Source organism: Pimephales promelas, chromosome 23 (genome assembly GCF_988280905.1).
Source record: "Pimephales promelas chromosome 23, fPimPro1.hap1.1, whole genome shotgun sequence".
Lineage (NCBI taxonomy): Eukaryota > Metazoa > Chordata > Actinopteri > Cypriniformes > Leuciscidae > Pimephales > Pimephales promelas.
Genome location: NC_142791.1, coordinates 11,773,734 through 11,794,802, shown reverse-complemented (window position 1 = coordinate 11,794,802; position 21,069 = coordinate 11,773,734). Strand labels below are relative to the sequence as shown.

General features: G+C 38.0%; 3 protein-coding genes across 4 annotated transcripts; 2 read left to right on the top strand and 1 right to left on the bottom strand.

The window, feature by feature from the left end:
- Positions 1 to 223: 223 nt before the first annotated feature.
- LOC120482256 (AP-4 complex accessory subunit RUSC2) lies at positions 224 to 8,324 on the top strand. Its single transcript, XM_039676372.2, is given in 12 exon segments — positions 224 to 517; positions 1,734 to 2,941; positions 3,115 to 3,538; positions 3,631 to 4,398; positions 4,534 to 4,656; positions 5,216 to 5,292; positions 6,132 to 6,306; positions 6,426 to 6,528; positions 6,602 to 6,648; positions 6,770 to 7,274; positions 7,363 to 7,474; positions 7,476 to 8,324. Coding segments are annotated over 11 exon segments (3,558 nt in total). The 5' UTR covers positions 224 to 517; positions 1,734 to 1,777; the 3' UTR covers positions 7,536 to 8,324.
- A 57-nt stretch (positions 8,325 to 8,381) lies between these two features.
- cimip2b (ciliary microtubule inner protein 2B) lies at positions 8,382 to 11,762 on the bottom strand. Its single transcript, XM_039676375.2, has 6 exons — positions 11,667 to 11,762; positions 9,941 to 10,164; positions 9,709 to 9,863; positions 9,141 to 9,273; positions 8,841 to 9,053; positions 8,382 to 8,741 (listed from the first exon to the last, which is right to left on the bottom strand). The coding sequence occupies exons 1-6, from the start codon at positions 11,729 to 11,731 to the stop codon at positions 8,641 to 8,643; spliced, it is 891 nt and encodes a 296-aa protein (XP_039532309.2). The 5' UTR covers positions 11,732 to 11,762; the 3' UTR covers positions 8,382 to 8,640.
- Positions 11,763 to 13,388: 1,626 nt separating this feature from the next.
- Positions 13,389 to 20,610, top strand: LOC120482872 (uncharacterized). 2 transcript variants are annotated; one of them, XM_039677594.2, is made up of 6 exons: positions 13,389 to 14,135; positions 18,155 to 18,319; positions 18,465 to 18,624; positions 18,735 to 18,805; positions 19,827 to 19,924; positions 20,050 to 20,610. In XM_039677594.2, exons 1-6 carry the CDS (start codon positions 13,521 to 13,523, stop codon positions 20,117 to 20,119), a joined length of 1,179 nt encoding a protein of 392 aa, XP_039533528.2. In that variant the 5' UTR covers positions 13,389 to 13,520; the 3' UTR covers positions 20,120 to 20,610. The 2 variants fall into 2 exon arrangements, with proteins under 2 accessions (XP_039533528.2, XP_039533529.2); XM_039677595.2 differs by having other exon boundaries at positions 13,390 to 14,135; positions 18,158 to 18,319.
- Positions 20,611 to 21,069: the final 459 nt, after the last annotated feature.

Sequence of the window (21,069 nt, the reverse complement as noted above, 5' to 3'; positions counted from 1 at the left end):
TTCTGCCTCTCGAAAGAAATGGGGTTTCAACCATCCTATTTTCTATGTGAGAGATCTGCTTAATTTAAAAACATTCATTTCTTATTGAGGATCTCAATTTTTGAAAAGTCTTCTATGAGTCAGTGTTCAATTTGAGAGCAGAGGCAAATCTGCCATCCCCTCAAATATGATCCCTCAACAACAAAGCACTGAGCATGCTCAGTGGGGTCTGTGATGCTGTTGCTATAGGACTGTGGGGCTCAGAACCACTGTACAGGGGGAGGAGGGGGGAGGTATGAGGAACAGATGAGCTGTGAGGAGTGCAGAGCGACCAGAAAGAAGTGTGACTAAAGAGGAACAACGAGAGGGACATTACCCGTTCCTATCTTTTCATGTTTTATTTTTATTTGCTTAGTCTCTGTTGAGTGGATGTAGAGTATTGTGTTGTGATCATGCAGTGTGTTTGCTCTAGTTACTGTGCAGACAGAATGAGAGTGACTATGTGCTGACTCTCGGATTGATGGAGCTTTACGGCTGGGTGAGTTTATGCAGTTGCCCCATGCTAACACAGTCTGACCACAGGGTCCTAATTTACTGTTACTTAAACAAATAATTCTAGGGCTGGAATTTGAAGAAAGTAAAAGAATGTAGTAACTAAAATACTAAAATGACATATTGTTGAGTATCTTTCATTACAATGTTTATTTTACTAAGCTATTAGGGGACAAAAGTATAACCATAAGTAAGCAAAATATGACATTTTTCTTTTTGAAACATTCTGGCATAATCTTAATCGAAAAAAATTATTTATAAATCAAAAGTTACATAATGATGTTTTACAATCTCAATAGGTTTAAGGGTTAGTCTGTAGGATTTATAATTGCAACATGAGAAATCTATGCTGTCTTCGTTTAGTAAATGTGTGTAATGTATGTGTGTATTCAGGTTTAATATGGGGTTTAGTCAACGGTTCCTGCAAGGAATCCAGATTAATAAACATAATAAATAATGTTTTGGGGTTAGGGGAGAGAACATAAAATTTGTATCAAAGCAACAGAGCTCAATTGACAGTGCTCAAAACATCAACCAAAAAAGCTTGTTTTTTTGGCATTGTTTTTATAACCAATGTGGGATATATAAGGCAATGAAGTAGCAAAGTGGTAATGCAGGAGGGAGTTAATCTATTGTAATTAAAAATACTCTCATCAAAAAACTTATTGGGATGCACCCATTAAGATCAGAGCAAATGTGATTTATTGGTTTTAATGGAAAATTGGATTTTATAGGCTTAGTTCACCCAAAAATGAAAATTCTGTCATTAATTACTCACCCTCATGTTCTTCCAAACCTGTAGGACTTTCGTTGATCTTCGGAACACAAAATAAGATGAAATATGAGTGCTTTTTGTCCTTTGTCCCATTGACAGCAATGCAACTACCACTTCCAAGCCCCAGAAAGGTAGTAAAGACATCGTTCAAATAATCATGTGACTTCAATTGATTAATCTCCGAAGAAGAACAAAAGTTTTTCGGGTTTGGAATGGCATGCGGGTGAGTAATACTGTAGATGACAGAATTTTCATTTTTGGGTGAACTAACCCTGTAAAATTGGTAAAGTATGGAGACATGATTTATATGAAAGCATTACTATAGCTAATCCACATAATGCTTATTTTCTCCATTAAGATTCTTGCTTGAAAGCAATAAAAATGCAAACACTGAGCTTTGCATTCTCTGTGTTTGTCACTTCACCAGCCTGCCATGAAAAGACTGATGCTTTAAAGTGTTGTGCTTAGAAAATGGACGTCTCCCCAAAGTCAGGAGAAACTCTGATTGTGTACCACATCCATGGCCAGTTTGTTGGGTGTCCCCGACATAACTCGGTACAGACATCTAGGCAGCCACGCTCTCTGAATTTAACCCACAGTATATCCCTACCCGAGAGAGGAGATCTGCCGAGGGAAGCACTTGACTACGGTGGTCTAAGCCACACAAACAAGTCAAGTTCAACAGAAACGGCAGACAAGAAGGGTACTGAAAATTCTAGAGGATACAAATCGTTCCCAATGCTTTGTGTTTGGTCAGAGAACTCTCCATCAACCAGTCCTCGACTAAATAAAGAGCCATCCCATCGCAGATTGCAAAACCTCTTCATCCCTGATTCAGAAGTGAATGAGGATGAAGAGGATGAGGACTCGGAGGGAGACAACTTGCATAAGTACTATGAGGGGTCATCCCTTCAACTACAAGGAAATGCGACTCAGTGTAATATGAATACGTTTAGCCAAGCCAACGAAAACAAAGAACAAGGGAGGGAGCTTGATACATGTGGTGAAAGCAAAGGAACCCCTGTATTAATGGAATGTGATGAACAGGATTGGGGTGATGTGGAAGACTTTAGCAGGCAAACTCTAGAGGAACCTGGAAGCTGGGCTCCAACTGAAAATCTTATTGAATCCTTCACTCAAAACCAAACGGACTATATCACCGACTCTTCGTGTAATAGCTCAGATGGAGTACTAGTTAACTTCAGTGCCATATACAACAAAACCAACAATGCAGTTCCTGCAACTCCACTCAGCCTAGATAGTCCTGTTCATGGATCAGGTTCAATGTTGCAAGACAGTTCAAACCCTTTGCCCAGCTGGTCATCTCACAGCAGTGATCCAAACTGCAACATCTATCCATCCAACTCTGAGGGTTTCCCATCAATGGACATTTCTGACCTTACCATGTGTCTGCAGAGTCAGGCTCGGTTAGCAGGTTCCTCCCAGAATTACTATAAACTGGTGACGTGTGACCTATCATCCCAGTCTTCACCCAGCCCACCATGGTCCTCTTTGACCAGTTTCTCTGAGACTCAAAGCCATGGAAGCTGTTCTCCACCTTCAGAATATTTCCTTTTTGGACATGCAGTGCGAGATGAAAAGAAGAACCCAAAGGTTGACCAAAGTGAACACAAGGTATTTAAGCCATTATCGTACCATACCTATGGTAAATTTCTAGTTTAAGGGATTAATGTTGTAACGTATATACTGTCCTTTTGAATAGCCAAATTATTTGATTTTTATGTATAATTTACATCTACCGAGTGATATCCACAACAGTGAAACTACAAATTTTCCAACTTTTCCAGGGTGATGAAGGGAGGAATAAGGACCAATCTAAGGGAACAGATGAGAGGATGGCACACATAAAAACTTGTCAGTCCGCTTCAAAAGAACATGGTAGTTGTAATTATATCAAGACACCTCAGTCTCAGAGCTGGACTGGCAGCCAGAAATGCTCTGTCTTATCGAAGCTGGGAGCCCTGCAAAACAGCTGTCCCTGCCATTCAGACACAAATATATCTTCACCTCTATCTATGAACCACGCCACCTGTTTTGCAGAAATTGTCCGATGCAAGAAGGGAAAAGGAGAATCATCTATGAAAAAGAGCATAGAGGATCCATCAGGCTCACACTTTATCCATAATCTCTCCTCCATTCAGAAACAGAATGATTCAGAGATGGCAGCAGAGTCCATGAGTGCTGACAGCAGTAATCAGTCCAATACAGAAGGTAAAAAAAAAAACTAGAGAGGCCCTAATATCGTGTTTATTCAGTTCTTTGTACCATAACGATTTTCCACATTTTTTTTCTTGTGTCCATAGGTGCATGTGCTTCATCCCCAGAAGTTGTGCGATACACAAAAGCACAAAGGCCCACCTTTCTCCCCATTCAGCCCTTTGTGCTTCAGGCACCCTCAGGAAAACAACAGAGCAAGACTCTTGGTTCTCTTCTCAATCAGTACATGAGCCACAAGTACACCAAGGCTGGTCCATCCAAAGCTCCTTGCAAAAGCAAGGTACACCCGCACCATGTACAACCCTCTCCTCTCGGGAGCTCCTCTAACATTCATCTGGAGGCAGCGACCAGTTCAGATAGTTGTTCCACCTGCACATCAAGTCCTATTTTGCCCCATAATCGCCCCCATTGTACCCAACCTAGCACAATGTTAGGGGTTATTCACCAGGACTTGATGAACAGAAATCCACATATGAGTCCAAATATCAGACCAAGAAACCCTCAAAGCCCAGAGCAAACAGAACGGAGTCCAAAGGCCTGCTCAAATCAAAGTCAAAAACAATCCTGGTCTGGAAAACAGTCTTCTCACAACTCTCTTCTCGAGCAGGTGCCCCTTGTTCAGATTCAGACTCCACCAGTAATTTTAGAGGAGACTACAGGTCCTCTGGATGCATCCCACCCTTTACATCAAAGCTCCTCCCCTGCCATTACATCAGTCACCTCCTTGACCTCTATCTCCTCCCTCATCTCTCTACCCGGCACTGGACAAAAATCGCTTCGGCATCTTGAAGCTTGCACCAATGAAGAACCCAAGAACAATGCTCACAACCTCTTTGGGCCAATGAGATCACCTTGTAAGTGTCATTGAATCTCAAATCATGTTATTGTTTCCATTCACTTACTGTACTAATGTGGATGTTTGTGCGTAAAACATTTGCGTAAAAGTCATGGTAAAGTCAAATTTTATGCATGCTTCCTTAATTCTGCAGGTGTTATGAGGGAGCGTCAACACAGTGACTCATTCTCTATGACAGACAGACCCCCTGACGAGTTCTGCCTTTCCCAAGAAGCCCCTTCAGATGTTCTTTCAATCGATATTCTACACAAGAGAAGTGAGATTATACAAAATCTGCTAAACACCCATCTTACATTGTTACATGATTATTATTATCAATTGCAAATATGTAATGTTCTGTTTTTGTTATTCTGAATAGCAATATGCCCATGATTTGTATGTAGACTTATGTGAATATGAAATTTCTACAGTAGCTTGTGCTGCATAGAAATTCCAAATGCAGAAAACACTGAAGTACAATTCACTGCCATTGAAAGCAAAAATCCCTTCTGCTACAGAAAGCTTCAGAGTGGATATCTGCAGCATTGCCTTTGCTTCCCTGAAGGGAAAAATGTGACCTACTTTTAACTCTCACTGCCTCGGATTGGCTAACACACTGCAATTTTTGTATGTGTGTTTCTATGTGTGTATATGTAGTACTATATGTTGCTTTTTTTATTGTGGTTCACATATCTTCGTGGAAAATCCTTTAGAGGGATTGAGAGAAATTACCTAAAAATACAACATTTTAAATTTGTAAATTTGCAAATTTGCTGTATAAATATTTATTGAGTCTTAAATTCCCATCCCTCTCATTGCTTTCTGTTTTTCTGCAGGTATGTTGAAAGCTGTGAGTTTAGCAGTGGATCTAATAATAGCTAATTTCAACTCAAGACAAGACCCAGAGGAAAAGGTACTATCAGGAGTCCAAAAAACAAAAAAACAAAAAAAAAATGAATATGGAAAGTGGGGCAAAATACATTGGATAGAAGTATCATTCAATTATTTTACCTATGGTTTCTAATTAGATTTATGGTGTAAGATGTGTGCCAGGTGCGGTTCACAGCCGAGGAGACCGTCGTTCTTGGCATTGTGGCATTGTATGGGGGAGGGTTTTTTTTTTCCTGGTTCTTGACGGACAAACTCATTTTTCAGATGTCCATAATATATACATATGTGTCTTGCCACTATTGGATAAACAGGTCTGATCCGTCATTACTACAATTAGCCTGAAAAATTTGGCTAAATGTGTAAGCTAGATTTTTTACATCTTCATGTAAACCACAATGATTTCCCTCAACTGTTAATATTTTTCTTTGTTATATTGTATGATTTACAAAAATAAAAACTGCTGCATGCATCTGTGTTGATGAGAGAATCAAAGTGTATGCGCGTTGTGTACACGCTACATTATGGCCAAGCATGCACGCTTAAAATAGCATTACGAACAACGCCACTGACTTTAGACTAGTTTTTTTTTTTCTGGTCAGTGACAGAGTTGTTTTCTGGAACTGCAAAATAGCACTAGGGAATGTTTGCACCGAAACACGCCTCCTTTTTGCCCCGACCCACCCAAGGAGCGCAAGTTCATTTCCTAGTTTACCGACGTGCGTGTGTGGAGGGAAAAGCCCACTTTGCACGGGTGCAAAATAGGAATGATACATGCGTCAGTGAACAAATTTGCGCCAGGTGCAAGATAGGGCCCTAAGTATCAATCAGATCTCTTAAATTGTTTTGTCATTTTGTTTCTAGATCAGACTGGGAAACAGTTCACTGTGCACCACAATCAGCATCCTTGTCCTTAAAAAGCTCTACCCCGCAATCCAGAACATCCTTCAAGATGGTTTGAAGGCGTATAAATTTGACTTGATTATTGGAAAGCGCCGCAACAATCTATGGAACATCGTGGAGGCCACGACACAACCAGGTCTGTGGGAGTCAGTCAGAAGATAATCAAATGAAACCGCGTAATTCCCAAGTGAAATGCCCTCAAAAGCTGATTGGACACTTTCTTTCTTAAGATTGTCAATGCTTCTGTCTTCATAGGCTCATCTACCCGAATGCCTGACAGCTTGGTATCTGTGGTAAAAAAATGTTCCCAGTTATCAAGTCGCATGCGGCTCAGTGTCTTCATCATAGATCTGCTAAAGTAGGTCAAATGCTGAATACATCTGTAAAATGATGCTACAGTACAGTTAGCTAATGAACATATTGCTCTTTAGCTTGCGTGCTTTGGAATTCTGGATCCATCATGTATACACTTGCGTAGGTAAGTATTATAATGTTTAGCGACAACTATAAAGGAATGTATTGTCTGTCGTCACAATACTTAATTCCTTACTGCATTTTATACTTTTAAAATGAATGCTCATTTTATACTCAATTCATAGATGTTGTGACGGAACACTATCATCATTGGGGTTTCTTGGCTCTGGCCCAGGGGCCAATTTATGGACAACTGTTTCAAGAGCTGCTTCTTTTGCTGCAGCCACTATCCCTGGTGCCTTTTGACCTCCATCTGCCACCCGAACCTCAAAGTATGGAAAAGCAAAAGCACAGAGCACCTTTGCCTCATCGGCTTCTTGCCCAGTCAGCTCAGTTTCTTCAGATGAGCTCTATCCAGACAAACAGCAGATGCTCAAAAGGTCCCAGTGATGTTAGTGAAACTGACGCATCTTGGCAAAATCAGACACCCACCTCAGAGTGTGGAACAAAGACGAAAGAAGATGAAGCACATGAAATGGAAAACATTGAAATGCCACAATATTTAACAAGTCGTCTGGAGGATAAACACTTCAGTGAACTGCGTTGGGCCAGACTCTTTGGCTCTGGAGTCGGAACCCTAGTTGGGCCACAGAGGGCACAAAAGAGCATTAGTGGATCTCTTAGAAGTAGGTCAGTGTCTGTGAATCCTCAAAACCTCTGATAAATTCACTTTGTTAACTCTGGTTGTCTTCATGACAGATCATTTGTCTTCTTCTAGGCGGCCCTCAGAATGGCTGAAGCTTGGAGCATCAAAAGTGGATCTGCTAGCACAGTCAGTGTGGACAGGGAAATGGCCAGAGGCTCATCCAAATGGTAACCATGACAGAGACACAGCAAATAAAGATGAAATATGAACTCTTAAGACCCCACAAGGAGTCTGATTTCAGCTAGACAGAGTAGAAGCACAATTAATCCAAACTAAAAATCACCTAAATGAGATTTTACCCAATGCAATCTGTTCCTGGATAGAATGTTGCTATAGTGATTTACCAATCAGGAGAATTTCTATTATAGCTTGGTCTTTGAAAGGTATAAAAACATTCACTTACTTTTAAGTCATGATGTTATAAAGGTTTTTAGATTAAATTTATAACACAATCAAAGTATTGTGCAGAGATATATATTAGCTATTAGCATATCAAGCACAAAACTGGAACTGAGGTCCCCAGAAGTCTTTTCCAACCAATCCCTGCACTTTATCTCCGTCTCAGGTCAGTAGCTGTCATCTAGACATACCATTTCTGCTGTTATTGAACTATGTGGCTTTAAAAAAGTAAATTTCCATTATGGTCTATTAAATAGTTTCTATTACTTAGCCATTTCCATGCATGAAAGTATGTATACACATGACAAACTAAAACTGTAGTTTTCTTTTTTCGTATTCAGTGAATTACAACTGCTGGTTTATTGCATTTTTTTGCACGGTGGAATCTATTTCTTTGATAAATATGCATGCTGAGTAGCTATATTACTTATTTATCACTTAACAGCAGGACTAGTTAAGTAGTGATATTTGTTGATGACTATTCACCCAAGTGGGACCCCTGATGTTAGTGATGCTCGTTGAAGAGGAAGATTTGATTATGAGTAAGTTTTAACAGCAGTGATTTTTCTATTTCCTGATATTAAAGTTGTGCCCGATAAGAACCTTGTGATAATAAAGATTTGTTGAGTCATTAATGTTTGTATTGTGTGCTTTTTTTGTATGTACTGTATTTACCAGACGAATTTAGTAAGTATTTGTAAAAAGCATATATTTTGTCAAAATAGATTTCTTTTTGTCTGATTAAATGAAAAGCTTTTCAGTGATCACACGATTTTGATCAATAATACTAAACCATACCAATTCCACCATTTTTAAAGTTATAGTGAATCTCATTAAATATGACAACATTAATTCCACAGCTACTTGTTGCTTGTTAGATGACCCACATGACTTTAATTGTCCTTAGATGACTTATGTGTGATCACTGATTTCAGTTGCACGGTTGGGTCTTCAGCTCAGTCTGTTTTCCCCTGCGTTCCTCTGTGTACCAGTGTGACCCAAAGCATTACGGGTGAGCTTCCCAAATGTATGGCCATATTGATATCTGTACCCTGTTGGATATAAAATGAAAACTTTTCATTGCTCTTCTACTGGAAAAGACAGCATCACTTCTGGAAAGAAACATTACAGTAATTACCATCTTCACTTACCTGGTATGTGGCCCGTGTAGGAGGGCAGGAGACCTGATTTGGAGGGGTATACTGTGGGTATCATTGGCAAGCTGGTGGGCTCCTCCTCTTCCAGGTTCAGGGAGGTCTGACCTGCCTTCATTTCCTTGCTAAATTGGATTAGTGCCTTGTTGGTGATGATGGGATATCCAGAACCAAAGAGGAACCGAGCTTTGGGGACATAGCCAGTAAAACCTGTCAAAATGACAATTGTTAAACAAACATTGGTGAAAAATTCCTTTAAAAAGCTTGGTAATCTTGGCAAGCCCATCTCTAGCTCACCTGAGATGAAATACTTATGTTGGCTGTTATCCTCCATGAGGTACGGGGAGCCTTGTGGCATCCAGGGGTCCGGGGACTTGTAGGGGGCAGGATCGTTAGAAATTGCAATCAGAGGGCTGATCGATCTCCCAGGCTACAACAAAGGACAACCATTAGATGTAGCTTTGAATTCTATCTATCTATCTATCTATCTATCTATCTATCTATCTATCTATCTATCTATCTATCTATCTATCTATCTATCTATCTATCTATCTATCTATCTATCTATCTATCTATCTATCTATCTATCTATCTATCTATCTATCTATCTATCTATCTATCTATCTATCTATCTATCTATCTATCTAATCAGGGGAGGGGACTTTCACAGCTTGTTTCATCACAATTGGGTGATAATTGCCAGAAATCATATTGGAGAGCTTGTTTAGTAACAGTTCTACCTTTCATTCACAGGCATGAGACACTCGACCTGCTTTGATACTGGATATTTAGCATGTATAATTAAACAGGGTGACCCTACACAGGGGAGCTGTGAAAAAGAAGTAAACCGTCTGTGACATCTTACTTTGAAGCCTGGGACGCTGTTGTTGACAGCAAAAGACAGGTCAGCAGAAGCTATACGAAGTCTCTTCTTTTGTTCCTGGCTGAACTCCAATATTGCATCTCGACAGGTTTCTGCATATGTTTTGCTGAAGTAGTTTTGGCGGAATGGAACAAAACCTTAGAGCACAGACAGACATGTTAACAGATTTGTAAACTTGACACCAAGTACTGCAATCCCCCAAGCTGCTAATAACCTGTGTATCCCGGTATCATTTTCTCCAGGTTCCTGTTGCTTCCATGCCGGTTCCTCCAGGTCTCATCGTGGGGCTCTGGTTCCTTCTCTGTGGATGGGCGCCGACCGGTATGGAGCACAAGCCTCTGTGAGTGAGATACATCCGGGGAAGTCAGGAGCTTTGCTGTTAACTGACCATAAGTCTGGCCCATGTGATACTTCAGCTGAGGACAGTAGCCTCCATACCTGCACACAACCATCAGCAGATGTTCAGAATGATGATTATTATGTTATAATGATGTAAACCATGTGGACATAATGTACATAATGGTCATACACGCATTGCATACAGTCAAACATTTCCACCCCAATGTAATTTCCACAATCCATTCTGTGACAGAAGTGTCATTTAAAACATTTTGGGGGAAAAAATGTCTGAATCTTTTGTCTAATTTTGCTGCTAGCATTTTATGTATTCTAAATACACCCAAGGTGCGTTCCCATTTGCGTTCTTGTGCAAGTAGTGTGTTCTCACTGCAGAACACGAAATCCAGGGGGAGGAGTTGGATCCAGATCCTAAACCTACCCATCTCCACCCCCTGATCCCTAACCCCACCCCTAATCCTACCCATCTCCACCCCTTAGATCTGGATCCAACTCCATCTCCTGGATCTCGTGTACTGCATTCTGACTTTATAACACGCAATTGCGACTTTATATCACCCAATTCTGACTTTAGATCTCGAAATTCTGACTTTACATCTCGCAATTCTGAGAAATAAAGTCAGAATTACAAGATGTAAACTCGCAATTGTGAGAAAAAAAGTCAGAATTGTGAGATAAAAAGTCGCAATTACCTTATTTATTTTTCATTAAGTGCCGGAAACAAGTTTCCATAATTTGGAGTGTGCCTCTGAAAAATCGTTTTGAGGAGATAGTTCTCACTGCAGAACATGAAATCCATGGGGAGGAGTCGGATTCAGATCCAACTCCTCCCACCTTACATACACCTAAACCTACCCAACTCCGCCCCCTGATCCCTAAACCCACCCCTAATCCCTAAACCCAACCCTAATCCTTCCCATCTCCACCCCTTGGATCTTGATCCGACTCCTCCCCGTGGATCTCATGTGCTGCATTGAGGTGCTACTGGTTTCGAGGGCTATGTAGCCCCACCCCTTCACCCTACCCCTTGATCTCAACAAGAATCGGAACACACTACCCCTAGACGTGAACGTGCAAAATGGAGCAGGGCCAAGGGGTGAATTGGGATTGAGCCTTAATATTAGCATTTCTAATGATATTGAAAATATGAATGCTTGATTGATTCATTTAGCCAGGCAGACAGATGCTCCTGCAATCCTTAAGTTAGTTGGACAATCATTCTTGTGAAGATCTGAATTTAAAGGAACTAATAGGGATGGTTGGGTGGGTGGGGTAGAACATCTGTATAACACAGCCATATTATGCTCAACGTATGCTGTAGTAGAAAATACTACATGTTTAATAGAAATTCAATAAAAACTGTTATAAACTATTATTATTAATAAACTATTATTAATATAATAGTTAATTAATAAACTATTATTAATTAATAGTAATAAACTATTATTCAAATGAAAGAAAGTAGCTACACCTTTTCAAACTCAAAAAAACAAACAAACAAAAAAACAACAACGTTGAACTTCTGGAATAAGATGAGTATCAAACCTTTTAATAACAATTCAGAGAAATAACTGAGAACTCACCCAGGTATGTATTGCGGGTCGGGTGTCACCAGCACTTTACTGAATTTAGGAGGAAACTGCTCCATCTTTTCAAACCCGTTGTGAGTGTTTGTGTAACGGTTGCTATGAGGGAGTCAAGGTGAGCGAGCGAGCGTCCGCATGACGTATAGTGTTCTCTTGTCATTGCGAGCACTCGATATATATGCACCAACATTTAAATGAGTTTTTACATTTAAATGAGTTTTCTTACATATATAATTCCAATTAAACTGTTTGTTTGATAAACTCTGCTCTATCAGCAGTTGTTCTAAACGTCGATACTGCATTGACCGGTAAAATCGCTGTGGATTTGGCATTTGGCTGGTATGTTGACCCGTAAATAACTTAACATGACCAGTCAGTTAGTTGTGAGGCTGCAGCCTCTTGTGGGTGCTATGAGAAATGCACCCGGATATTTATAGCCACAAAGAGGACATTGGCTCTAATGAAAAAGGTTAAACGTTCGTTATCTATAAATAATAATAATAATAAAACATATATATATATATACATAGGTACAGTAACTTTAATTGAAGTCAAATTGGATTATGTACATTCATAATGGCTTCAGTAATTAAGTTAATAACACAGATTATTGACATAATTCCATAAACCCGAACCTCCTGAATTAAATTTCTTCATTGGAGTGCATTGTAAATTTGATTTGCATATCATTATTAGTGTTTAACAGTTTTTCTCTGATGTTGCATACTTTCATTTTTCCTACACAGAGAGGAATTCTGATGTTATCAATGGAAAGGAATGTCTATTCCTCTGTGCAGCTTGTACAGCTTCTGCAACAATGGCCCTAGTTTCAGTGCATTATTTTTATATTATATGCCATGTGATCAAATGAGTCTGAAGTAGGCCTACCATTTCTCCAAACATGAGTTGGTTCTTTTGACCAATATTGTTTACCAAAATGAACAATGCTCAACTTTAAATTGTTAAACACAGTTTTTTGTTCATTTCTCTCATGTAGCCTACAGTAGCCTATATGAATTTGCAAAGTACCATCATATTATGTTGGATTAAGAGCATAAACATGTCTAGAACGTTGGAGGACTAAACTAATTTTTGTCTAATGTATGTTTTTATCATATTCAATTATGAATTACTGCATATTACTGTCGCCATTTAATATTTCTACAGTAAAACAGCTTTGTTTAGCTCCTTAAATCTGCCTTGCACCTCTTTACCGGACCGGTAAAACTAGCCTACTGGAAATCTTCTTTGATTTGATTGGCCATCTCATCTCATCGTCATTGTTGAGCACTGTACTGAGGTAGTAACCACCCTATTGAGAAAGATAACCACCCTAAAAACTTTTTTATCTTCCAAACAACAAACAAAACTGTGAACAATTAAGTGTAGTAAGTATTGCCCATATCTGAGTATCAGGTGTGTGTGTGGAGGTGAACTTGTCCCCAGTAATGTCTGTGGCCCTGTGTTGGATAAATTGAGATCTTTTCAGTGTTATAGAGACATTTGCGTATTCTTCTCAGGATACATACCAGCAGTTTCTTTGTTTAAGGGCTTTGTGAAAGTTTCAACACCCTCATACATGTCTTGACAGATCTGCCCAGAACATGAACTCAGGATTGTAGGAACGGCACCGGAAGTGGAGCAGTTGTCAGAAGCCGATTAAGAAACATAGGAGTTGGAATGTGGGCGGCCCTTGAAAGGTGTTTTTGGTTCAATGTGACAAAAACCGACCTGCAAGTGTCTAGTCAGTTGTGAGAAGATCGAGGTGCCACGAGGAGGTTCACGTGTTCTGATTGACTACGAGAGCCTGAGGATAGAAATAGAATCTTGGAAGAGAGACTTTCATTATCCATGAACCTATACAGGAATTTTGGGAATATTCTTGAGAATTGGGTGACTGGAGGCTACCCGGATTTACACTATAAGTCAGGAAATGGTGTGGACATATTAGACTCGGTGTCTAGGGACTCTGTCCCATTATCCAGTGTAAAATCAGAATCCGAGGACTCAGGATTTGAGACGGTTAGTACAACTCCATGCCATTCTCACCAGTGTAGTGAATTGACATCTGATGAATCGCACCCAGTTTTTGGCTCGACAGTGGATCACGTTCAACCTTCATCCCGGTCTCCTTCTATTTGCTCCTCCTCATCCTCATGTGTCTCTCTCAGCTCTGTGGCTCCAAAAACAACATGTCTGAAGGTGGAGCAAGCTTTGAGAAGGACAGAACCAGCCTCATGGAGAGAATCTTTGGACCAGATGGAAAGGGGGGCACCTGGCCCACTGTATCGCTGTAACACGGCCTCTTTTCCAACCAACTGTCACCCAACCAGCTCCAGACCACATTATCAGTTTGCCCGCCCAAGGAGAACACATTCACAGCCTTCAGATCCCAAGAAAGCAGAGCTCTACAGAAAAATTCTTAAATATGACCAGTATCGCCCACCTTCAGACAGCCAGTTGGCGGTAAGCAGTCAAAATCTACTTCCTTTTAAATATGTTTGTTTTTAATACATCACAGTACATTAGAAAGTGACTGCAAATCTGAAATAGACATTTTCATATTCACTGAAATCATTTTGCTACAATAGGGAACACTGGTTAGCATATCTCTTTTATGACCAATGTAATCATGATGCACCTCTGAACGAACACGTGCTTTGCTACCTCATTGTGAGCTGCTTCAAATGCACTTGACACGCACATTACATGCTTTTGTTTTATTTCATGTCACACACTTGACATCAGACACTCCTCACATTCTTCACACTCCAGAAGTAGGCTACTTGTCTGGTATTTGCACCAGGTAGACTTCATGTACTGTATGGTTGCATGTCTTGGAAAACAGACATTAGTTATAGTAGTAGGAATGTGCATCAGTAACATGATATATAAATTAATCTAATAATTTAATAATTATATTTTATTTAATTTAATAATTTTATCAAATAATTTACCATTAAAGTTCAATTGACATGCAGCCCTTATGTAAAAACACACTATACCATTCAAAAGATAGGGATTTGCATGATTTGACATAAGTAGTGTATGCTCACCAAGACTGCATTTGTTTAATAAGAAAATAACATGGATTAATATAACAATTTCTATTGTGATACATTTTGATATGTAATTTATTCCTGTAATCAAATCTGAAATCGTTCTGATATGCTGATTTGATGTTCTTATTGTTATCAAAGTTGAAAACAGTTATGCTGCTTAATATTTGAAAACCGTGATACATTTATTTCAGGATTTTTGATATAAACTGAATTATGAAAAGAAAGTTCAAAAGAAAAGCATTTTCAAAATTTTGCAATATAATTTTCTTTACTATCTATCAACTTTGATCACTTATGCATTTGCAATATAATATTTATTTATAATATATAACAACACACGCACACACACACATGCACACACATATATACTGTAAATATATATATATATGAAGAGTTCAGATGCAAAAGCCTCTAAATGCCATTTGAAATTTTCTTCTTTAATGATGATTTTTATCAAACTTGTATATTTAAGTTCAGTAATTTCACTTAAATGGCAATGATAATTACCTATTAATTGTTATTTAAGTGAAATTACTGAACTTAAATATACAGGTTTGATAAAAATCATCATTAAAGAAGAAAATTTCAAATGGCATTTAGATGCTTTTGCATCTGAACTCTTCATATATGTATATTTACATACTATTTTCTATTTTTTATAGTTTTTAACAATTTTATAATTGCTTAAAAGGCTCATGTCTTCATGTTTGAATATGATTTTCGAAGCTGTTAAGCTGTTTTCAACAAATTAGACAAAAAAAAGGTCCTTGATCCAAGATATGATGTGATTTGGTAAGGATTATATGATTTGATAAGTTTAAAAAAAATAATAAATCTCCCCAGGTGAAATGGTCAAGGCCAGAGCTCTGAATGCACTTTGCCTGTATCATGTGAGTCGCATGGTCAAGAAATGACAAGCAGTCTTCAAGTTGCATAACCTTTTATGACTAGCTCAGGTACATAATATATCATAATATAATACAGTACACAATGAGCAGGTTACCCCTTACATATTCAACCACACTGAATCACGCGTTTGAAACTTTCTTGAACACATGCACAGACAGTATAGACATCCTTTATGTGTCTCTGGTGTGAATCTGTGTCATGCAATGTTAAACAAGGGCTCTAAGCCTATGAACCGGTCGGTTCAGGTGAGACAGGAATGACTGGAATGGTGCCAACAGGCTCAGAGGAATGATAGAGATTTGTGCGGGACATGTCTGAACGTTATCGCCTCAACGGGAACGCTGGGGGAAAGAAAACTCTATAACCACAACCAAAAACACCTTTTCATTCTAATAAGGAAACATCAAATGTCTTCCTTGTATCATTTTCAAAGAAATCGGGTGTTAAAAGTCACCAGGCTTTATAGTGTTTTTATTGCAAAGAGGGCTCACAAGGAAGCGGTCACAAAGTTTATAGAGTGCAGGGATGACGTCAAATCCTGGAAGACTAATTTCTCTACTGTGCGATAGAGAGTCACGTGGTTACGGCGCAATAGTTAGCCTTTTTTTTTTTTTTTACAAAAACTACTTCTACGGTGCCATAGCGCCATATAGGACGCTTTTGCAAAAGCGTAAATATCCAACGCACATGGCACCCTTTAACGTCAAATGAGACGCAGATATATTTGGGCAGAAGGCGCCCCCTAGTGGTCTAACTCATACCCTACACCATACCTAAACTTAACCATAACCGAAGCGTCTCATTAGACGTTAAAGGGTGTCATGTGCGTTGGATATTTACGCTTTTGCAAAAGCGTTGTATTTGGCGCTTTGGGATAAGAATGCGTTGGATACTTCCTTTTGATAATTATATTATCTACCCAAACATCTTGTTACTTATTAGTATAGGCCTACATATTAAAAAATAAACACAACCGCCTCAAATTTTCTGTTTTGAGGGGTGCAGTTGTATAAAATTTCAAAGTTTCATCAAGTTATGTTTACCAAAGGCTTTACTTTACTCTAAATCGAAAAACACCACTATAAAACCCCATGGGAAAATCATGAGGGAACCAGCAGCAATTTACTCAGTGACTCATTATCTTAGTAATATAGGCTTTGACTCAAACTGTTTTGTTTTTTATGTTGGTTTAACATTTCTGCGAAAAATTGTTTTGTAAATTATGTCCTTAAATTTTAAAATCATTATTTGTTTATATTAGCTATAAAAAAACACACTGAATACATTCAGACAAAAAGTAGATTTTAACTGAAAGGTTGAACTGGTTTCATATCCAGATAGTCATCATTGTATAATTCACATACTGCTCTTAAATGTGGATTTTTTTTTGTTAAATACTTTTTTCTATCACAGCTTTATGCAGTCAATCACAAGCTGTTTGTCGGTTGATTTCCCTGTTAAGTGGTGTTATCCAATTAGTTTAATCAGCAACATTATCTCAGGCTACAGATTTGAAAACGAGAGTTTTCGTTTCAAAAACCCTCCGTCCACACTAGCGTTTTCAAGCATTTTCCAAAAGTTTCTCAAACGCCGGAAAACGCTAAATTCAACTTACAGCGCATGTGTGAACCCTCATAAAAGCTCACTGAGATTAAACAGACGGAACAGACGTAAAAACGTTATCGCACAATTCCTCTAGCATGATCATTTTATTTGGAAAAATATTTCACCATTCACTGAGGGGTACAGGTCGCACTCGCTCATCATTATTTGTTTGGTCTAAAACGAAACTGCTGTCATGTGTTACCGCAGGACAGTGAGTGTGAGTGAATTTTATGTTTATCTTTGCAGGACTGCGATATGAAGAGTGTGCAAAATAGCATATTTTAGCAACTGTGTGAAAGTGAATAGCACATAACAGGCATGATACCGGCATAAACATGAATATCAATGGGTTCAATATGCATCACATGACTAAACTTACATCATCGTTTTCAAATACCTCCATTTTCACACGGAAGGCCAAAACGGACAGAAAAAGATGAGCTTTCATACAGAAACGTATTGACAACGCCCAAGCCAACTGCATAAGTCTGGGGTGAGACTATCTGTTTATTCAACCAATAACTCATGGAAAACATGATTAAAAACATTCAGTTTTCATTTAGTAAATCCGTTTCACACACTTCTGCTTTAAGAATTTTTTATTTGCATTCACTTCCGTTAAAGGGACTTCAGAAGCTCGGCTTCCCTATATGTTGAGAATTTCATTTGTTCAAACGGCTCAGAGCAGCGCAGAATAGATGTTCATATCTATAATCTGTCAACTATTTAGTAATAAGATTAGTGAAATCTGAATCTAGAACAGAGATCATGGTTTACATTTTATACATAAAGTTCTTTGATTAGGTGTTGCCTTTTATATCCCACCAAATTAGTTGATAAAAAAAACTGTACTGTTGGCAACACTGGGAACCTTAATGAATACAGCCAGTCTGGATCTCTCTGTCTCAGCAGTTTACAGACGGTGATCAATACAGGCTGGACAAGCTCTCTCCTGGGTTGCTGTACCTGGAGCAAGTGTGCAGGATGCTGGAGAACATTGCAAAGCTGCAGCAGCAAAACCACAGCCTGCAGAAGGAGTTGGACATCCTGAAGAGTCAGCATGCTGAAAAACAGGTTAGAGACATTGATAGATCGTACAAAAGTTGCTATTTTAGGTCTTACAACTCTAAAGACTTTCCTTGTCTATCAAGTTGGTGACATTCTTATTGTTTCCTGTAAAGTGAAAGCTCACATTTAATTTCTATCTTAATGTTTTCAGTGTGTAAGCTTTCATAAGGAGGAAATAAGATATCCAGCCCATCAAAGTTTACAGATTCTGGATCATGAAAATCCAGACAGTGGCCCGTCCCGCCTAAAGGAACCCAAGGGGTTTCGGCACAGATCAGTATCTGACACTCAAGCAGCCGTCAGCCGTCGCAGTGAGTCGCGATTGTTTTTGACAAATGAACTCAGTGTTAGTTTAAATATGTTAAAAAGAGAAATTCTGGCTTTAGCGGATGTCTGTTTAAAATAAATGTCTGCCCTACAGGGAGAGCAAGGTTTGCTCAAGACGAACCTATAGCAGATATCTTAGTCGAGGAGCCTGAGGGTAATGATTCTGTAAGTGAACAGTGATTTTGCCATTGTAAATATTAAAGGAATTGGTTGACCTAAAATGAAAACTCTGTCATTTACTCACACCGATATCTTTAGCAAACCTGTATGATTATGAACGAGTTATTGATAACAGACTATTATTAAAAAAGCTTTTTTTTCATACAACAAAGGAAATGTTGACCACAACAAATAATGACTTTAACTATGTCTTTTCCTTTATATAAAGCTACAGTATGGCTTCACTGTAAAATATATATATATATATATATATATATATGAAGAGTTCAGATGCAAAAGCCTCTAAATGCCATTTGAAATTTTCTTCTTTAATGATGATTTTTATCAAACTTGTATATTTAAGTTCAGTAATTTCACTTAAATAACAATTAATAGGTAATTATCATTGCCATTTAAGTGAAATTACTGAACTTAAATATACAAGTTAGGTAAAAATCATCATTAAAGAGGAAAATTTCAAATGGCATTTAGAGGCTTTTGCATCTGAACTCTTCATATATATATATATATATATATATATATATATATTGTTGGTTTAACTTAAAAAATGAAGTAACCTGGTTGCCTTAAAATTTTAAGTTCATTGAAAGTGGAAAAATTGAGTTAATACAATGAAGGAGATTTAATCATCAGAAACTCAAAATAACCACATTAATTATTTAAGTTGATTTAACAAAAGAAAAAAATTTTGTGATTACAAATCATGAACATATATATATATTTTTTTTACAGTGTATTATAATGGCTTATATAGTCATATGGACTAAGCACCTCTTCCTTATGCATATTCCTTTTAATTTTGTGTTGCACTGAAATAAATAAATTCATACAGGTTTGGAACGACATTAGGTGTGTAAATAATGACTGCATTTTTATTTTATTTTTTTATTTTTTTTTGGGGGGGGGGTGAACTATCCCTTTAATAATAGCAGTAGTATTAACAGCATGATAACGTGGATGTTGGAAGTTATTATAATATCACTGTTCCTCTCTTTGTTAAATTTAGCTGGAAAATGATCACAAAAAGCTAAATATGATCCAAAAGCTGAAATTTGCATCATTTAGAAGGCAGGGAACACAGCAGTCTGACAGCGAAAGTAAAAGGTAAGAATTCAAGAAAATCGAAGTCTAATTTTATATGATCCCTGTTTTAATGATTATGTAACATTTTATCATTTGTTAATGTAGATTTATTATGTGTATCTTCATAAATGTACCTTTTCTCAAAGCTTTCAGCCTAAGAAGAAAACAAAACTGCCAAAGATTTTCAGGAGCAGAACAATAACCACACGCCTATGACATTCAGGTCACACTGATGTCTTGTGATGGTGTTTCAAAGTAGTCAGACAGCTCCCATTTACCTGAAGATAATGGAACTATTATGTGTAACTGTTTATGTTTTAGTTCTGTTAAGTCCTTTGCACTTAAAAAAGTACTGAGTAGTAGCTACTAATAGTCTTCATTGTTCTGTGGAACTGCCAATGCACTTTTTATTTGTTATATTTGCAACAGAGACAGCAACATAATGTTGGTCCAGATCTGGCCCCCATCTGGTACGTGAGGAATCCACGTGTACCGGATGTTGGCCAGATCTGGGCCGACACTGTCGCTGTCTGGGTGTGGTGCATTTGCATGCACTGCAAACCGTTTCATTTTCATTGCTGGAACCTTTCATTTTGATTTAGTATATTTTCATTGATCATGGTCAATCTCAGTGCATCAACCTTTGCTGCTAAAACAATTTTTCTTTTACCTTATTTTGTACATGTAAAGTGTTTTAATAATAATTGTTTTATGTAATAAAATATACAATATACATCTGTGTTTGCAGGTTTACATCCTGTCGTATATACAGTAAGATTACATTGTCCTAGCAGAATTTTATATATTGCATTTTTGCTTTGTTTTTTTGCATTGATACAGTTTTTAATATATTCCACAATACAAAATAATTACTGAATTTATCCACAATATGCACAATATGAATTTATACACAACTATCACAAAAGGCTGCAAACAGTCATTGATGCTTGAGGAGGTAGTAAACTTTTGAACATGATCGTTTGTTTTGGCTTGTGGAATATATCTAAATATGTGTATATGTATTTGTAATGTCAGTTATCTCCATCAGGTCAGTGATAAACAAAATGTACCTTTTCAGATTCGTCTTACTTTACTTATATACATTTTGTAATGATTTAAAAAAAAAAATGAATTCAGTGACTAAGGCTGCATCCTAAATTGCATAC

Bases quoted from the DNA above. Each gene is read 5' to 3' on its own strand.
- cimip2b (XM_039676375.2), bottom strand. From the start codon at position 11,731: ATGGAGCAGTTTCCTCCTAAATTCAGTAAAGTGCTGGTGACACCCGAC. The intron at 10,165-11,666 runs GTGAGTTCTCAG...GGTTGTGTGCAG, and splicing joins GACCCGCAATACATACCTGG to GTATGGAGGCTACTGTCCTC. The intron at 9,864-9,940 runs GTTATTAGCAGC...CTGTGCTCTAAG, and splicing joins AATGATACCGGGATACACAG to GTTTTGTTCCATTCCGCCAA.
- LOC120482872 (XM_039677594.2), top strand. From the start codon at position 13,521: ATGAACCTATACAGGAATTTTGGGAATATTCTTGAGAATTGGGTGACT. The intron at 18,625-18,734 runs GTGAGTCGCGAT...TCTGCCCTACAG, and splicing joins AGCAGCCGTCAGCCGTCGCA to GGAGAGCAAGGTTTGCTCAA. The intron at 19,925-20,049 runs GTAAGAATTCAA...CTTTTCTCAAAG, and splicing joins TCTGACAGCGAAAGTAAAAG to CTTTCAGCCTAAGAAGAAAA.